At 39.2% G+C, this 18,384-nt stretch overlaps 1 protein-coding gene across 2 annotated transcripts in view; it reads right to left on the bottom strand.

Annotated features, from left to right (window-relative positions):
- VPS41 (VPS41 subunit of HOPS complex) overlaps window positions 1-18,384 on the bottom strand; it is a 197,803-nt gene that overhangs the window by 46,330 nt on the left and 133,089 nt on the right. For both annotated transcript variants that reach the window (XM_068972619.1, XM_068972620.1), the window contains 2 exons: window positions 17,410-17,476; window positions 1,762-1,859 (listed from right to left, as the gene is read on the bottom strand). In XM_068972619.1, coding sequence (XP_068828720.1) covers window positions 1,762-1,859; window positions 17,410-17,476 — 165 coding nt within the window. The remainder of the gene's footprint in view (window positions 1-1,761; window positions 1,860-17,409; window positions 17,477-18,384) is intronic.

The raw sequence follows: 18,384 nt of genomic DNA, 5'->3' as shown, positions 1-18,384 counted from the left end.
CATATGCCCAGAGAATGGAATGATGCTCCCCAAAATACAGCAACACAGAGGAGCTTGTAACTATCACTACAACCATGTGGAGACAGAGATGAAGGCAAAAGATGTGATGGGAAAAATATGCTGGAGTAACATTAAGCCTGGTAGAAAAAAATTTGTTTACTGTTGCATCTAGCCTGTCTATTTGATATGAAAAGTGGGGAGGGCATAGTTGGCCCCAAGCATGCTTCTTTACTATTTCTGCCTTAATTTTATCAGCTCATTCTGTGCTGAAGGATTTCAGGTGTCCTTTGGTGGTACAGAAAATGAAGAGTTATATACACCAACACACACATTTTTAAAACATCTCTAAGATGTTCACTTCTTCCTCTGAAAAAAATTCCATTTTCTAATTTGCTCTTTGAGGTTGGCCTTTCTTGGGTTCTACTCCTTTCCAATATTCTCTTTTATTAGCAAAGGTCTCCTTCCTTTCCTTCTTTTTTTGGTCAGTGGTTTATTAGGCTTTCCCTTTTTCATTTTACTGCCTCTTTCCTTATGTCTTTCAATCACATTCTCAATCCTCCCCACACTCCTCATCAAAAAGCACTGTATTTACTCCCTCAGGAGCCACTGCTTTTCTTTCTTTAAAAAAAAAATAAATAAATAAAATAATAATAAACTGATGTCCTGCACAGGGCTAGAAGCCAGTCCTATTGATTTTAGCAGGTTTGAGTGTTCACTTAAGTCTGCAGCATCCCATTGCCTAGCAACATGGGCACCCAGAGCTCCAGGTTACTATAGCGATGGCTTCCTGATGCAAGAGCTCGCTCAGAGGAATGCTGGAGAGCAGCTACCACTTCAAAACTGGGACTCCCAGGGTTTTTCTCCCCATTTTATTCTCTGCTGTTTGAAAGGGAAAAAAAGGGGAGAGAACACAGACAAGGGGAACCCACTCACTGTTGAGGGCTAGATGATCAATTGTGTTTCTTTTATACATAGCATCCAAAAGAAAATCCTTTACAATAAACTCTCCTTGTTTATACCCTGAAGCCACCCCTAGCCCCTTCCTAGCAGGACCCCTGGACTCTGACAATAAAGACAAACTAGGAATGCAGCTGACCTAGGCTTCAAAGAAAGACTCAGTATGCAGGGCCCTCCACTGGACGCTATAACAGGCTTCATTCCAAAGTCATGTATAATGAAATGCTGATTCTCTGCTGTTTCCTATTGGCTATGCATTTCATACCATCATTTGCACTGATAACTGAGACTTAGCAAGAATCTAATTTCCAAGCAAGAATCAAGCTACTCAGAATCACTAGGCCACCGGGAAGTAAACAAGTATGCCCGGACCACAGGAAATAATGGACTGCCCTCTCGGTAATTCACTCTGACCACAGGGACCCCTGCTGATGCTGCAGATCAACTTCATCGCTGTCATTTCAGTTAATGCACGGTGTCAGCTTAGTTTCTTCGCCTTTCAGCAAGAGGAAACCCTTCATTCCTTTCGACTGAAATACCAGGAGAGATGGAAAAAAACGAAGAAAAATTAAAAAGAAAAAAAGAGAGTCCCTTTTGCTTGGCAAAAGGAACAAAGGCAACCAAGGAGTAGAGCTTCTGAAAGGTAAATACATTAAGTCTGCAGGGTAATCTCTCTGCCCTTGTTTTATAGGTCAGGAAGTTCTGCTAAGGCTGGATCTGAGTTCTTTCATGACAACATGATCTGGGGGGAAATGCTACAGATGAACCTGCACTTCCCATGGCATTTTAGGTGAAAAAAATTACCGTTTTTTCAGAAACCTCCTTGACGTAGGAAAGCACAACAAGCTGATCACAGAGAGGTGCCAGTCCACTGATGTAGAATTCAGTTTCAAACTGAGACACTGCAAACAAAAGGGAGAGAAGATTCATCATTAATAGCAGGAGAAAGCAGCACACAAAGGAAAGAACACATCTAGTATGAACGCAGAATAGACTCATTTTAGAAATTTAACATAAAAGGGGCAGAGATCAACATACTTTCTTGATGATAATCAGCACCAGAAAAAGATATCTGGGAACTTACACTTGAAAAACTCTTTTACAAACAATAAGCAAACTCGACAATAGTAGTAAGCATGAATGGTCAAAAGTGACATTACCTAGTTAGTTTAAAAATGACAGGGTTAAGCCCCATGAAGACACTTTGAAATCCATAAAATCCAATCTAAATTATTCAATAACAATTTTAAATTAAAAAATTAAATATTTTAAATAAAAAATACTATTACTGACAAAAATACTTCTAAAATAATTTAAACACAAATTTAAATCTTTCACAATTAGGGCATTACCATGGTATTATGGTCATGAGAACAGCTCTTTGTAAGTTTGAAACTATTAATACTCTAACATTTAATAATCATTTAATCTAAACTCTAAAATAAAGTGTAGATACAGATAACATCATGATGAAACTGATGCTAATTCTTCAGTATTAAATAAAGGTCAGAAAAAATAAGAAATTTCTCTTTTCTTTTAAAAGTCAGCCATTAAAACTCAGAAGTTCTGCTTCTTCTATTGCATCACCTACGTGGAGTCAGGAAATCTAAGTTGTAACTGCAGTTAAATTGAACATGGACAATTCATTTTGATTTCTGCTGATATAACTTTTCCCATGTATAAAATAAAGGTATCAGAGTAGAAATAAACTCATAATACAAATAAAATGAGGGATCAGTGAATTGTTCTTCCTCCTTTTCATTCTCCTCATAAATCACTTAGTGTTACTTGTCTCTGCTTATCTTTAATGCCTACTCCTTATACAACTGTTTTCAAACTTTAATTTTCATAACAAAATGAAACTGAGGATAATAAACAAAACTAGTTAATGTCTCTTTCCAGGTGGCGCTAGTGGTAAAGAACTTGCCTGCCAGTGCACGAGATGTAAGAGACACACGCTTGATCCCTGGGTTGGAACAATCCCCTGCAGAAGCAAATGGCAAACCAGTCTAGTACTCTTGCCAGGATAACCCCATGGACAGAGAAACCTAGCAGGATACAGTCCACAGGGCCGCAAAGAGTCGGACACAACTGAAGCAACTTAGCATGCACACAGTTAACAACATAAATATGAAAAAGGATAACATTTTTAAGCTGTGTCCTTGGTTGGGTCACATAGGTAGTCGGGGTGCCCTGAACAGAACCAGATGATGTAAGTCCAAATTGTGCAGCTCTGCCATGAACACTTTTTCTTCTCATCTCTGAACCTGAACTGAATATTCTTACCCAGCCACTTAAAAATAGTTTTGGTAAAGGGATAATGTGATAAATATTCACATGAAGCATGCTCAGAGATGAGCATGTCCATTGTGTAGCCAGACACTGAAGGTTGTGAAGAAGTTTCCCCAGTGCTGTGTGTGAATGTAGCGTGTGAGCAGGGACAGAGGAGGGTTGGAATGTGCAGATGCTACTAATCAGTGTGGGGCCACACATGACCTAATGACCAGAGGTGAGAGTTTCACATTGTTGAAGACACACATGCCTATTAACAGGAGGTTTTGGATGCCAGTACTCCTGAGGTTGCTTAAACTCTGTTTGGTAGAGAGGGACTTGTGTTCTTCTTTACTAAATCACATTCCATTATTGAAATGCTCCATATCCTGTTCCCTTACCAGCAACTTGGGTGAAGATCAGTCAGTCAGAGGTGCTACAGAGGCTGCTTCTTGGGACTCACATGGAGCCTTTGGTGTGCCTCTCTGAAATAGAAACTCGCGGGAGAGCATCATCTAAGAAATTGTGGGTGAATGCGGTATTCTCCCCACTTGAGATGCTAAATGGGCTGTTAGCCTCACTGCCAAGAAGTATCAGACAGTATCCATCCTAAAGGCAACCAAATGCACATCAAGGCCTTGGTGTATATGCGTGACTCATAAGACACAGAACAGAAAAGTTAGAAGATAATTCTACTCAGCTCTTCCCTTCTCTACATCCTGATTTCTATCAAGAGCTTGAGTTAATACTGAACTGAGTTAATAATGCATAAAATTTCCTATTATTTAATTAAGAACAAAATAGAATATCTAATGTGTTTTTAAAGAAAACAAGGCAATAATGTGAAGAAGCAGATATCTATTTCCTTCTCAATTCCAGATACTGTCGCAAATGCTATTTGTTAAGAGCTAAAGCTGACTACACTTTACTAACTGAAAATTAGTAATAATTTAGGTAGAAATGACATGCAGTGTCTAAATGACAAACAAAAAAACAAAAAGAAATGCCATTTACGAAGAAAAGATGTGGTATATAAAAACAGCATTGTCAGGATTTCCAGAGGCACAGTTAAGCAAGTTATCACCATTCATAAAAAGTTGTAATTCAAGTAATTCTTTTTATTTTATTAAAATAATTTCAAATCAACAGAAATCTTATGAAAACAAAACTGCAATTATAGTCACACCCACTATGAGTTATAATTTAAGAATTCTTAAATAGTGGCTGCTTTTCTTAGCTTCCCATATTCTACCACTTAGAAATTCATCTCCATGAATATCCATTAGTAATGGTATCATGTAAAAAAAGGATTCACTTCCTAGTTTGAGGTCCTAGTTTAGGGAAAGTTCTACAGCTATTCTACATTAAAAAAGACATTTCAGGGACTTTCCTGAAGGTCAGAGGTTAAGACTCTTGTGCTTCCAATGCAGAGGATCGACCAGTTTGATCCCTGGTCAGTGAACTAAGATTCCACGTGCCTCACAATGTGGCCAACAAAGAATAAAAACAGAAAGAAAAAAAAAAAAAAAAAGACTTTTTACGATGAACGGTGGGGTTCTGTTTAACTACTTACTAAGGTAACAGGCTTTCCTGGTGGCTCAGATGGTAAAGTGCCTGTCTATAATGTGGGAAACCTAGGTTCAGTCCCTGGTTCAGGAAGATCCCCTGGTGAAGGGAATGGCAACCCACTCCAGTATTCTTGCCTGTAAAATCCCATGGTTGGAGGAGCCTGATAGGCTACAGTCCATGGGGTCGCAAAGAGTCGGACACGACTGAGCAACTTCGCTCACTCACCCACTCCAGGTAACAGAACAGGACTGTTTTAGGATCCATCACGAATCAGTGTATTCTTTATACTAATGCTAAATCCTTGAAGGGCTGGTGTCAGAATAAATAGAGAAGTACAAGAAATATTCTAAATGAACAGATAATAATGAAGAGAGTTAGAGAAAGAAACACTGGATGGGAATATTTATTCTTCTAAAGAACATATGTAAATTATGTAATAAGTTTATGGACCAAATTTATAAAATGTCTTCACATCATTACTGCCTTTCTATTTCAAAATTTCTATAGACTAATCAAAGTTTCAGTTAATTTATTTTCCCTGAAATATATTTTCCAAGAGTTGTCATAATTTAAAAAAAAAAAAAACTCATTACAGGAAAATAGTTTGAACATAAGGTGGTTTATGGTTCCCATACCTCAGAATCTTTCCATTATCTGAAAAAGATAAATCATAACGAAAAAAAGACAACTCCTGTTGGAAAGCACTAAGACAAAATAGAAAGCAAAAGCTGGGGAGCAGCAGGGAAGAAGAGAATAATGCAGAATTTCTAAAGAAAGCCACAAAAGACAGTAGCTATACTGCAGATCAAGGAGGTGCAGAAAGTGAGTTGATGGCTCTGGGGCCCTGAAGGAAGTGCTCCGGGGTCCCTGAATTATGGTGGAGGTAAGCCAAGCTATACCCAGGTTCCATCCTTGAGTCGGGAAGATCCCCTGGAGAAGGAAATGGCAACCCACTTCAGTATTCCTGCCTGGAGAATCCCATGGAGAGGAGCCTGGTGGGCTACAGTCCCTGGGATCACAAAGAATCAGAGAGGACTGAGCAACTAAGACTTTCACTTTCAAGCAAAAGCAACATTACAGCTGCAGGACAGCCTTCACCCTGATAAAGACTCACTGTGCTCTAGTTTACTCAGGAGGATAAAGCATTCCTAGACGTGTTATAAGAAATAATTCAAGAAAGAAGAGATTCTTAGCAGAATAAGAGAGAAAGAGAAAAAAAGTTTCAGAAGGATTATTTACATAAAAACTGTATTCAAGGAGTTATTTGGATCCAGAAAGAGGGCAATTCTATACAGACCTGATCTAGAAGAGAAGCTTCAGATCTTGATTGGTGCTATTCAACAGAGTATTAACTTAAGACAAAAACATAACTTGTGCATATAAATTTTTCTAGTAGCCATATTTAAGAGTAAAAAGAGGTGAAATTTAAAAAACTATTTTAAGCAAAAACATAAAAAAAATATTGAGATAATTTACTTTTTATTTTCACACAAGTCTTTGGAATCCTAGATACAGCACATCTCAGCCCACACCTGCCACATTTCAAGCACTTAATAGTTAAAAGTGGCAAGTGGTTACCTTATTGGACAGTACAGGTCCAGATGCCCTATAATTTTTTGTCTTTTTACTCCAGTCATTTTACTCAAGTATATCTTGATGATGTGCATTGTGGGTTATAATTTTCATATACACACTGTACTATTTTAATTTACAGTTTCTAGTTTTCATATCTATTTTGTATCTGTTTTAAAACTAGTTCCAGGAAATTTCCCCTGAACTACCGTTTTTGGTATTTATTCCATTTCCTTGTTTTGTTTCCCAGGACTCTTATCTGCAGGCTAAATTACCTTTGCTCATCTTCAGTACTTATCATTTAATCAAAAATCTTTTTTTCCCTTTGCTTTTAATTCTTCAGTTTTTACTGGAGTATAGTTTTGTATGAAGGTCAAGAAGCAACAGTTAGAATCAGACATGGAACAAGAGACTGGTTCAAAACTGGGAAAGGAGTACATCAAGGCTGTATATTGTCACTCTGATTATTTAACTTTTATGCAGAGTGTATCATGCAAAATGCTGGACTGAATGAAGCACAAGCTGGAGGCAAGATTACCAGGAGAAATATCAATAACTTCAGATATGAAGATGATACTACCCTAATGGCAGAAAGTGAAGAGGAACTAAAGAACCTCTTGATGAAGGTGAAAGAGGAGAGTGAAAAAGCTGGCTTAAAACTCAACATTCAAAAAACTAAGATCATGGCATCCAGTCCCATCACTTCATGGCAAATAGATGGGAAAACAATGAAAACAGCGAGAGACTTCATTTTCTTGGACTTCAAAATCACTGCAGTCAGTGACTGCAGCCATGAAATTAAAAGATCCTCGCTCCTTAGAAGAAAAGCTATGACGAACCTGTCTGGTCTGCATGTTAGTCACTCAGTTGTCTCTGACTCTTTGTGACCCTATGCACTGTAGCCTGCCAGGCTCCTCTCTCCATGGGATATTCCAGGCAAGACTACTAGAGTGGGTTGCCATTTACTTCCCCAAAGGATGTTTCCGACCAAGGGCATGAACCTGGGTCCCCTACATTGTAGGCAGATTCTTTACTGTCTGAGCCACCAGGGAAGCCCTAAATATTAATATATTCCTTGGAAAAAAAGCTATGACAAACCTAGACAACACATTAAAAAAAGCGACACATTATTTTGCCAACAAAGGTCAGCATAGTCAAAGCTATGGTTTTTCCAGTAGTCATGTACCGACTTGAGAGTTAGACCATAAAGAAGGCTGAGCACCCAAGAATTGATGCTTTCTCATTATGGTGCTGGAGAAGACTCTTGAGAATCCCTTGGACTGCAAGATCAAACCAGTCAATCCTAAAGGAAATCAACCCTGAATATTCACTGGAAGGATTGATGCTGAAGCTGAAGCTCCAATACTTTGGCCACCTGATGCAAAGAGCCAACTCATTGGAAAAGACCCTAATGCTGGGAAAGATTGAAGGCAGGAGGAGAAGGGGATGACAGACGATGAGATGGTTAGATGGCATCACCAACTCAATGGATGTGAATCTGAGAAAACTCTGGGAGATAGTGAAGGATAGGAAACCCTGGCGTGCTGCAGTCCATGGGGTCACAAAGAGTCAGACACAACTGAGCAACTGAACAACAGCTGCTTTGCACTGTTGTGTCATTTTCTGCTGTACAGATAAGTCAGCTATACATATACACACATACCCTCTTTTTTGGATTTCCTTCCCACTTAAGTCACCACAGAGTATTGAGGAAAGCCTCCTGTAGTATACAGTAGGTTCTCATTTCTTATTTTATACACACTCCTCATTTGTGATTAAAATCTTTTTCCTCTTCCATTTCTCTTACAGAACTATCTTTGCATCTATTTGCTCCCATGTTCCTTCCAGTTTAACCTTTATTTCTGAAACAATTTTTTTATTTGTAAGTATTTTCTGAGTTCTGTCACCTCATTTGAAATTTAATTCTGATTTTTGGTGTTCTTCCATGTCTTCTGTAACTTCTTTCAACTATCTTGTAGCTTGCTATGAAACAGTAAATTACAGTTGAGATCTATTTTGTGGGTGTTTCTGTCTGGTATGCTTTCATTGCTAAGGAGGTTATTCTGTTCCTTATCAATTTTTTTCTTAAACCTTAGCAGAGGATTTGAGCTTTGTACTTTTACAGGGCTTGTTTTTAGATAAAATCAGTCACTGATCTCTTGGGAAAAGGCAGGAACTGGGGTAACTCTTCTAACCTTGAAGAGTTCCCTCATTCAGTGTTTTCACATAGTTTTAAAAATGTTTCCTTGCTTTCTGGCTTTGTCCCCTCCCTGCTTTCATCTGGACTTTCTCTTTCTTTTAGGGCTCTTGCTTGGAAAATCCCATGGACAGAAGAGCCTGGTGGGCTGCAGTCCATGGGGTCGCTAAGAGTCGGACACGACTGAGCGACTTCACCTTCACTTTTCACTTTCATGCGTTGGAGAAGGAAATGGCAACCCACTCCAGTGTTCTTGCCTGGAGAATCAATCCCAGGGATGGGGGAGCCTGGTGGGCTGCCGTCTATGGGGTCGCACAGGTTGGACACGACTGAAGCGACTTAGCAGCAGGAACAGATGGCCCAAAGGTAAAGAATCTGCCTGCCAACACAGGAGATGCAAGAGATGAGGGTTCGATCCCAGGACTGGGAAGATCTCCTGGAGGAGGAATGTCAACCCACTCCAGTTTTCTTGCCCGGAGAATTCCGTGGACAGAGGAGCCTGGCGGGCTACAGCCCATGGGGTCACAAAGAGTCAGACACGACTAAGCACAATGGCACAACCTATCCTTCTTGCTCATATCGCTCGGGATTTATTCTCCTGGACTTTACCCAGACCTCTCAGAATGGCCTGGGGTCTCTTCTAGAAAACACCCACTGGCTGTCTTGGCATTCTCTTGGAGTTCGCAGTAGAAGCCCCCTTGCTCCCTCTGCCATCTCTCACACCAATTCTGGAAGTGCAGTGGTTCCTGTGGCTGTTGGTGGCTTTTGTCATTTGCATGCATGTTGGCATTCCTAGGGCTACCTTGCTATAAATATTGTCTATGGGTTTTTGGTTGTATGATCGAGTTGTTTCATTTTGCTGGGAGAACTCAGGAGGATGGAACAATTATGCAGCCATTACCACATCTTCCTAGAATCTTCCAAGCACAAAATGTTAATGTATCAGGGTTAGATATCAACTTGATATAAGCCAGGGCCAGGATTATAGTCACAAACACATACTATCATTGGGCCATCAACAGTGCACATGCTGTAAGTTTCTGAATGACTGCATCTGATTGAAATAAAAATGAATAAGACAGACTTCTTATATCTTGAGTTTTATATCTCTGAGGGTTATCAATAACTTAATTCAATAAGGAACTACTGAGCACTAGAAGACACTCTGCTAGAAACATCAGGAAGATGAGTTTGCCTCTGACTTAAAAGAGACTGTGAGTCTAGAAGCTGAAGAAAAAATTAAAATTCCATGTGCTATCCAAGAATGGAAATAGGTGTAAAGCAACAAAGAGTACAGAGCAGGCAATTTATTCCCCGAGGGGAGGAGATGGGCATGGAAACAATAGCCATTATCATGGCTATATATGCCTGTTAAGGGCAGGAATGGTAGTTATACAAGAGAGAACAACACTTCATTAAATGTTCATTCAAAAAAGTTTCATGAAAAAAACTTCATTTAAAAAATAGTAAAAACTGTGTATTAGATTGTCAAAAATAAAAATCAAGATTTTATTTGGGTCTGGATAAAAAGATCATCCTCCAAATAATTCACAGCTAGTTTATCTCAATAATATCATTGTATTCAGCCCTAAAGAATGATAAATAGTCTTGATTATTATGTGTACCTATGAGCTGTCTTATGAGATGTATTAACCTTTTCATAATAATTTAGCAAATCCTTATTTGTATCTTTCCCCCATTCTCTTTCAATTGACTTTATGAAACACGAATGTTTTAGTCTTCTGACTATTAAAAGAAACTACTGGTTTTCTAACAAAACAGAATAGTCATATTAATAATAGCTTCCATTTAATGAACATTGCTGACAAGCAGGATGCTGAATATATTACAACATGATCTTTTTTCACCATGATAACTTTATATTTATCTTAAAGGGGACTTGAAGCTCAGGGATGATAAGTAACTTGACTAAGGCCACTTAAGTAGAAGCCAATAAAAACAGGAATTTGAAATCTTACTTTCCCCAGATATAAGTCACACTAGAAAACATAAACAAGCCCACAGAGGTGCTAAGGGGAAAGGTGCACTACAGTAGCTGGAACGGGAAAAGTGAAGGGCCTGACAACTTGCTGCCACTTCTGCTGCATGCAGCCAGGGTGCCGGGCCCTTCTCTGGAATCTTCCGTGCACTGAAGCACAGAGAACATGTGCTGCCTTTTATTTGGGGTCTTTGTTTTCCCTTTGCTTGTGCAAAATGCTCATTAGTTAGATGTGACCTAGAAGGATTCAGGATCTTCACTGAGACTAAAAGTGATATCCTATAATTTTATTTAAAGCTTTTTTTTTTTTTAATGTGGACTCTCTTTTAAAGTCTTTATTGAGTTTGTTACAATATTGCTTCTGTTCTACACTTTGGTTTTTTGGCCACAAGGCATGTGAGATCTTAGCTCCCTGACCAGGGATTGAACCCACAGCCCCTGCATTGGAAGGTGAAGTCTTAACCACTGGACCACCAGAGACATACCTTTCTATAAATTTTGGTTTCTATGATTCTTCAACAAAGAAAGAAAATTTTAAGCAATTTATAAATAAGAACAAGTATCTTCCATTGTCTTATATTCACATATGAAAAGCATCAAAGTCCCTTTATGATAGTTCCTTATTCCCAAGAGAATCTGACCCTTTAGTCACCAGATATTAATATTTCATAACTGGATATAATGTCCACAGACTCTGAGAAATTTGGACACTCTGTCAACGTGACCACTGATCTAAGAAAATATACTTGGAAATCACATTTCAACATCCTCAGGATTGATATGAAGCTGACGCACTAAAGCAAAAGTGACTTACTATGCTTTATGTCAGCAAGTTATGGACAAGGTCTAATATAGGCGAGTGAAACAGAAGGCAATGGCTAACGGATAACACTACTAAAACATCCAAATCAAGAACCAATATTACACGTAGGTCAAAGCCATTTAAGACAAGCTTAGCCTTCAATTTAATTTCATATTTTCAAATCAATATTCAGTACACACTGTGATCAAAGCTAAGCAGATGTGATTATCTCATATACTAAACTCCAGAACTCACAAATTTAATGAGAAGCTGACCACGCACTACTTACACCATAGACAAGGGGATGTTCGAAGAACTTGGGTCAAAAGGTTCAAATCAAATAGTTATACTTTAAGCTGTAAAAGGGCTATTTTCAAAAACAAAAACAAAAATAAGTGTTGGTACAGATGTGGAGAAAGTTGGTTGAAATGCAAAGTGTAAAACCATTATGAAAAAAAGTATAGAGTGTCCTCAAAAAAAGTTTCAGATAGAACCACCATATGTTCCAGCAACATCCTTCTGGGTATCAATCCAAAAGAACTGAAATCAGGATCTTGAAGAGACATTAGCACTCCCATGATCATAGCAGCACTATTTACAACAGTCAAGACATGGAATCAACCCAATGTCTATCCACAGATCAATGCATAAAGATGGAATACCATTCAGCCTCAAAAATTTTGCAACAACATGGATGAACTCTGAGGATATTATGCTAAGTGAAATAAGCCAGTCACAGAAAGACAAATATTACATGATTCCACTTGTATGAGGTAGCTAAAATAGTCAAAATCATCGAATCAAAGAGGAACGGTGGTTGCAAGGGCTGGGGAGGGGAAATGGGGAGTTGCCAATCAATAGACATAAAGTTTCAGTTAAGCAAGATGAATTAAGTTTGAGATCTGCTGTATAACATTATGTGCATCAGCAATGACAATGCATCATACCCTTAAAAAATTTGTTAAGACAGTAGATCTCATGTGAAGTGTTTTTACCATAACAAAATAAAAAAATTCAGAGACCTAACCACCTGCACCCCCACAAAAGTTTCCCAAACTACCTTGATGCACCAAGTAAACTTATGTCGAACACTAGGAAAGCACACATAAGAGCTTTTCCTCTTTTTCAAAGGGCTGCAAGAATCACATCCCAGTCTGGATGTGATTCCCTTTCCTCAGAAACAATTTTGACAGCCATCCAAGGCAACTAGGTTCTAGAGTTCTCCGAGAAAATAATGAAGGGCTGTCAGTCCCAGAATACAATAAAGGGAAATAACATTTCTACTTTTCTAAATGAGACACTTCACTGAACCCAAATAAAACAAAAACAAATGTACTGCATTTCCATTTTATCTGGCTATTTGAAGAACAGGTAAGCAGACATCCTCACTGGCATATTTAAAGAGTCTTCATAGAATTTCTACCTCATGGTTTGTATCTGAGTGCCCAGAGCAAACTGCTTTTCATCAGTTACTCTGGCTGCAAATGAGGGCAGGGGTTAGGAGGAAGGCATGCAGGGAAGAAAGCATGGCACAGTAGTTAGAGGCAACAGCTTTGAAACTAGGCTTATCTGGGTTCAGATGCTGCCTTCTCTGCTTTTGAAGTCATCATCTTAAGCAGGTTACTTGATCCCTCTGAACCTCAGCCTCTTCACCTATAAAATGGTGTAACAACCCCCTCCACTGGCATCATCGTGAAGATTAAATGAAATTCTGTTTGTAATGCATGTTAGCATGTGCCTGGTGGTGGGGATTATAAAATAAACAAAATACACTTCTTACTTCAGGTGCTTCAGATTTCTTACCACTCCTTACTGTAGAGAAAATTTATTCATTCTACTTGCAACAAACATTTGCGCCTCCAGCACTGAGTGAGAAAGAAGAGGGGGAATGGACAGAGGAACAGACACGTAATAAAACAAGCACAATGAAACCTTAATTGCAGAATCGAGGAGGTGGGTAAATAGGAACCCATAGTGAAATTCTTTACTTTTTGTATGTGTAATAATTGTCATAATAAACTGTTGGGGAAAAATTAAGGCAGAGGAGAAGAATTAATAGAGAGAATCAAACTAAATTCTAAGAGCACAGACAATCACACAGAGTTAAACCTGTAAGCAAAACACCTTGAACTATCCTGATTCCTGATTCCTTGAACAATCCTGAAATCTGTAAGCAAAACACCTTGAACTATCCTGATTCCTGTGATATGGAGATAAACCTTGTTACTGTCGTGCACAGAACTGTCCCACTGCTGGAACCTGTGTGTCTGGGTCAGAATGCTAACAGGTGGCTGGAGACAGAGATAGTTAGATCTGAGAAGGGTATTAATTTCACAGCTCTCTTAAGTCATGCAAAAAGCCCTTCAATTTTCAAGTCACTGTTTTCCCAATCAAGAGGCTGAAAACAGAACAATGTACTAAACAGAGCCACAGCATATAGTCAACTAAAGATATGGACTCTGTTTAATTAAAGTGAAAAAGATGTCCCTTGCTTTTCTCCTCCCTATCTTCCTGGCTCCTCTCATTCTACACAGCTTCCCATATAGATTTTCTCATTATTTTTTTGAAACAAATTTCCACACGAGATCAAGACTAGGGAGTTAATAGTTAATTCCTTGCATATAAATTATCTGCCCCTGACAGGAGATGCCCCCTCAAATGACACATCAATATTGGATTCATTTCCCAACAACATAATATCAGCTCCCAATTACCATTCCATTAGGACCAAGGATGACTTTGATGAAATTTTCATCTCCGTGTCTAAATCTCAGTGGGCATCAGGACAGTTCAGGGTGTTTGTGCTTCAGGATCTAGCCCAGTATGGTTTTCTGCTCTGTTAGAATTCAGTTTGGTTATAATCTACTAATTCTTCTGTACTGAATATTTTCCTCCAACATTTTATTATGAAAAGTACCAGAGGGTTAGGGAGTCCCATGACAAGATACCCAAGTTAAGTTAAAATAAGTAAAGCAGTCATGGACCACAACATATTTTATTTTTAACACAGTAATATGGAGGAATAAATGACATCTAAAAAGTCTTAAGTAATCTTATGTCTTCATGGGTTGGAGACTGGCCAGTAAGCTTCATATTTACCATCAATATTATCTTTTGCTTACAAGAATAAATTAAGATCTTATTGAGAGGATAACTTTTACATTGTTTTTGAGATTCTGCCTTGTAAGGAAGAGCTATAAACATCTGGCTTCTAAGAAATGTACAGCCACAGACATTTCTTTCATCTCAATGCCATTTTCACCTCATTTAGTAAAGAACAGTGGCTTATAACGTCTAGGGCTAAAGCAAATTGTAATCCAAACCCGCTAATATTTCTCTTTTCCTTTATCCTAGTCAAGGACTCTTATCCAAACCACTTTGCCTCCTGCTGTGGAAATGGTTTATATTCTTAAAGGTTTGCTCTCAAGAGAGGAAAAAAATGGTACTTAACCACTAACCGTAGTAGTACAATGTCTGTAATGTGATATTGTTGGTACCCGTACACGGCCTATTCCACGGAAACCGTAGTACGGATGAACTACACTTTAATAATGATCCCAGGGCTCTAGCTATTAGCAGCTGAGCAGCTGGGATGAAAGTCTGCACAGCGATGATCACCACTGTGGTTCAGTGAGCATCTACTGTATGCCAAGGAGTGTGCTGCAGACTTTCCTTACATCACACCTAATTCTCCCAGCCATCTGGAATGGTAGGTCTCATCATCTCCATTTTATCTCTTTTTATTTTTTACTAAAAAAAATTTTTTTTGGCCACACCACGAGGCACACGGGATCTACTTTCCAGACCATGGACAGAACCTGTGCCCCCTGCAGTGGAAGCCTGGGCCACTCGGGAAGTCCCTGATCTCCATTTCACAAGTGAAGAAAGTCTAGCTCAGGGACATTAAAGTACTTTTCAAGATCAGACAGGAATTCAGCAAACCGCCTGGCCTCCTTGCTCGGTCATTCTGTGGGGTTAGATTCTACCCATTTGAATGCCACGGCAATAAGATCTTGGATGAGTTATTTACCACTTTACCACCATGAGCCTCAGGTTTTTTCATCTATAGAATAAGAAGACTACTACCTGCCCTTCAAAGGGCTGCTGTGGTGGCAAAGTGGACTAAAGCAGACGGTACACATAGCACAATACCCCATACCCAGTTCTTGAGCAATACCAAGTAAGGAGAAAAGATGACACTGCTACATTTTCATACCTTCCAGGCAATTTTTACATCCTAAAATTCCCACAGTTATTGCCCTTTCTATCTACCTGCATTTACAATATTCTAATACTTATCTCTCGGGACACAGCATTGAGACGTTCAGGTTTTTCACTGGTGGGCACAGGAGAGGCAGGACAGAAGAGAGACCGAAATAACTATTTTTATCTTCTAGTTCTGCCTTCTTATCAGGTTACTCAGTGCTTCTCAGTACCATTATATTCTGCATACACCTATTCTGTCCATACCCCAAGCAATCCAAACTGTGAATTTATATACTCATTTATCCTTTTAAGGCAAACAACAACTACAATGATCAAAACCCTACCACCAATTTATGACTTAAAGTATAAAATATTTAAATGTTACAAACATATTAGCCAGGTGGGAATATCTTTGTTTGTAGAAATACAGTCTTGTGCAAATGATTTATCTCAGCTTCTTCCTGTTTATGACAAGCCATCAAATGCATATTCCTCCTCTCCCATCCAAATGCGTAAACAAACTATTTACCTGACACAAAACATGGCAAACCTTTTTTTTTTTTTTTGCCACAAAACTCTGTCTTCTGTTGTTCCGTACTAAATAATACAAAAAGAGTTTTTGTTCTATTTGTTTAATTGACAAATATCAGTCAGTTTTCACTTTTTCTGTATGAATAACTTTGGCACTAGGTCATAAAACTTAATAAAACTTAAGTTATAAAAGTAGTGGCATAGCATCCTTGGCATACTTTTCCTGAATACTTGTTTCCAGAGTCTGATTCATGCAACCTAATATTACTTTCTACCTACCATGTGTCATGCATGGTGCCAGGTCCCTGAGAAACAAACACTAAGCAAAAACAAGGAGGTTACAGTCTGATGGAAGAGACAGAAATGCACCAAATAATCACATGGTCACTGCAACTCAAACAACATCCAGAAAGGGAAATGCTACATGTCCATCACAGGGGGATGTGACCTGCTTAGGGATGGCCACTGGGCTTTCCCAGGAAAGCAGCATTTGAGCTGAGGTTTAATTACAGGTGAAAAGGGATCCATAAGCAAAAGGAGGCAAGACAAACATTCTAGAGAGACGGGAAGAAGCACAGAAGCAGCATGGGTGGGTGGAAGAAAGCCAGTGTGGCTGGAACACAGAGACCAGAGATGCTTGTTATGAGCTGAAGTTAGGACGGCAGGTGAGTGCCAGTGCAGATCCCCACGGTCAACTTAAGGAGTCTCACCTTTATCTAAGAACACTGAGAAGGGAGTGAAGAGTGGCGACACTGTCTGATTTGTATTTTGACTGCAGTGGGGAGACTAGCGCACAGTAATTCATGGTGGAAAGAGATGAACCAGTTAAGTGTCTGCTGCACTGATCCAGATAAAAGACCACGGCAGCTTGGACCAGACCAATGATGAAGAAAGTAAATTTTCAGAAGGCATAAGGAATCAGGACCAAGTGTGAGGACTGTGTTATGAGCTGTGCATGCACTCTTGGAATTTTCACAACCAACCTATGGGATGCATATTCTTTTCTGCATTTCATAGATGAGAATATTGAGGCACGTGGACATCTGTGCAAAGTGCAGGTAGTTTAAATAATAGAACCAGAACCCCAAACCCATGTTTATTTGACGTCAAAGCCAATTACAAAATTATTGTTAAAAACTCGAAATAGAGTTAGGACAAAAGGTCTCTACAGCCAAGTTTCGAAACTCAAAAGCTTCTTGATCTATTTCATCAAGGTGCCAATGGTGAGCCCTGAAGAACATGGCCTTAGGTACCCCCCTCATAACACTGATTCTCTTTTGAAGGTTTACACCACAGAAGGCCTACCTATTTCAACATATCGACTTGGCAAGTCCCTCATTTCACTGGCGTGCCGTTCCTTCACCGAGCATATCTAGAAAGGAAAGCCAAAGGTCATTTTCATTCATGTGACAGAAAACTCTTCATCACATCTCATTCACTATATGGCACTTTGGCTAAATTAGCCATGTAGCACTGAAGACAGGATGCACGCATCCAACCCTATGACTTAAGTGATAGAAATCAGTTTCAATGACACACAGCAACCATTACATATATTCTCCAACATGGTATGCTCAGTTGCTCAGGTATTTCCGACTTTTTGTGACCTCATGGACTGTAGCCCCCAGGCTCCACTGGCCATGGAATTCTCCAGGCAAGAATACTGGAGCAGGTTGCCATTTCCTACTCCAGGGGATCTTCCCAGCCCAGGCACCGAACCCACATTTCTTGTCTTCTGCACTGGCAGGCAGATTCTTTACCGCTGAGCCACCTGAGAAGCCCTACTCTCACGCTGCCAGGTCCCAGAGATATTATTCTCCAACAGTTTTATTCAGTGACAAAGAAAAGAAGGAAGTGGATATATAGTTTTAACACGTTTCCAATGACTCATTTTCTGAAGCTCTATTGACAGACTTCTTCAACCATCATCCAAATAAAACTCCAGCAAAAGCACAGAGCCCCAAATGCCCAATGGCTAGTCTTGGCAACACCCATATAAGTCTAGTGTTTCTGATCACATTTTAGTAATTTATTTCACTGTTGCTAAATAATACTTTCCAAAAGTGTCACGTGCTCTTCTTCTCTCAAGCTCATTAAAATATATGTATTACATAATTTAAATCAGGGATGGTAATGACAGCCGAGCCTCTGATCTATTTTTTTATGGCTTGTAAGCTGAAAATGACTATACAGTGGAAGTGAGAAATAGATTTAAGGGACTGGATCTGATAGACTGAGTGCCTGATGAACTATGGATGGAGGTACGTGACACTGTACAGG

This window comes from Capricornis sumatraensis, chromosome 5 (assembly GCF_032405125.1).
Source record: "Capricornis sumatraensis isolate serow.1 chromosome 5, serow.2, whole genome shotgun sequence".
NCBI classification, from domain to species: Eukaryota; Metazoa; Chordata; class Mammalia; order Artiodactyla; family Bovidae; genus Capricornis; species Capricornis sumatraensis.
This window is presented reverse-complemented; position numbering and strand designations above follow the sequence as displayed.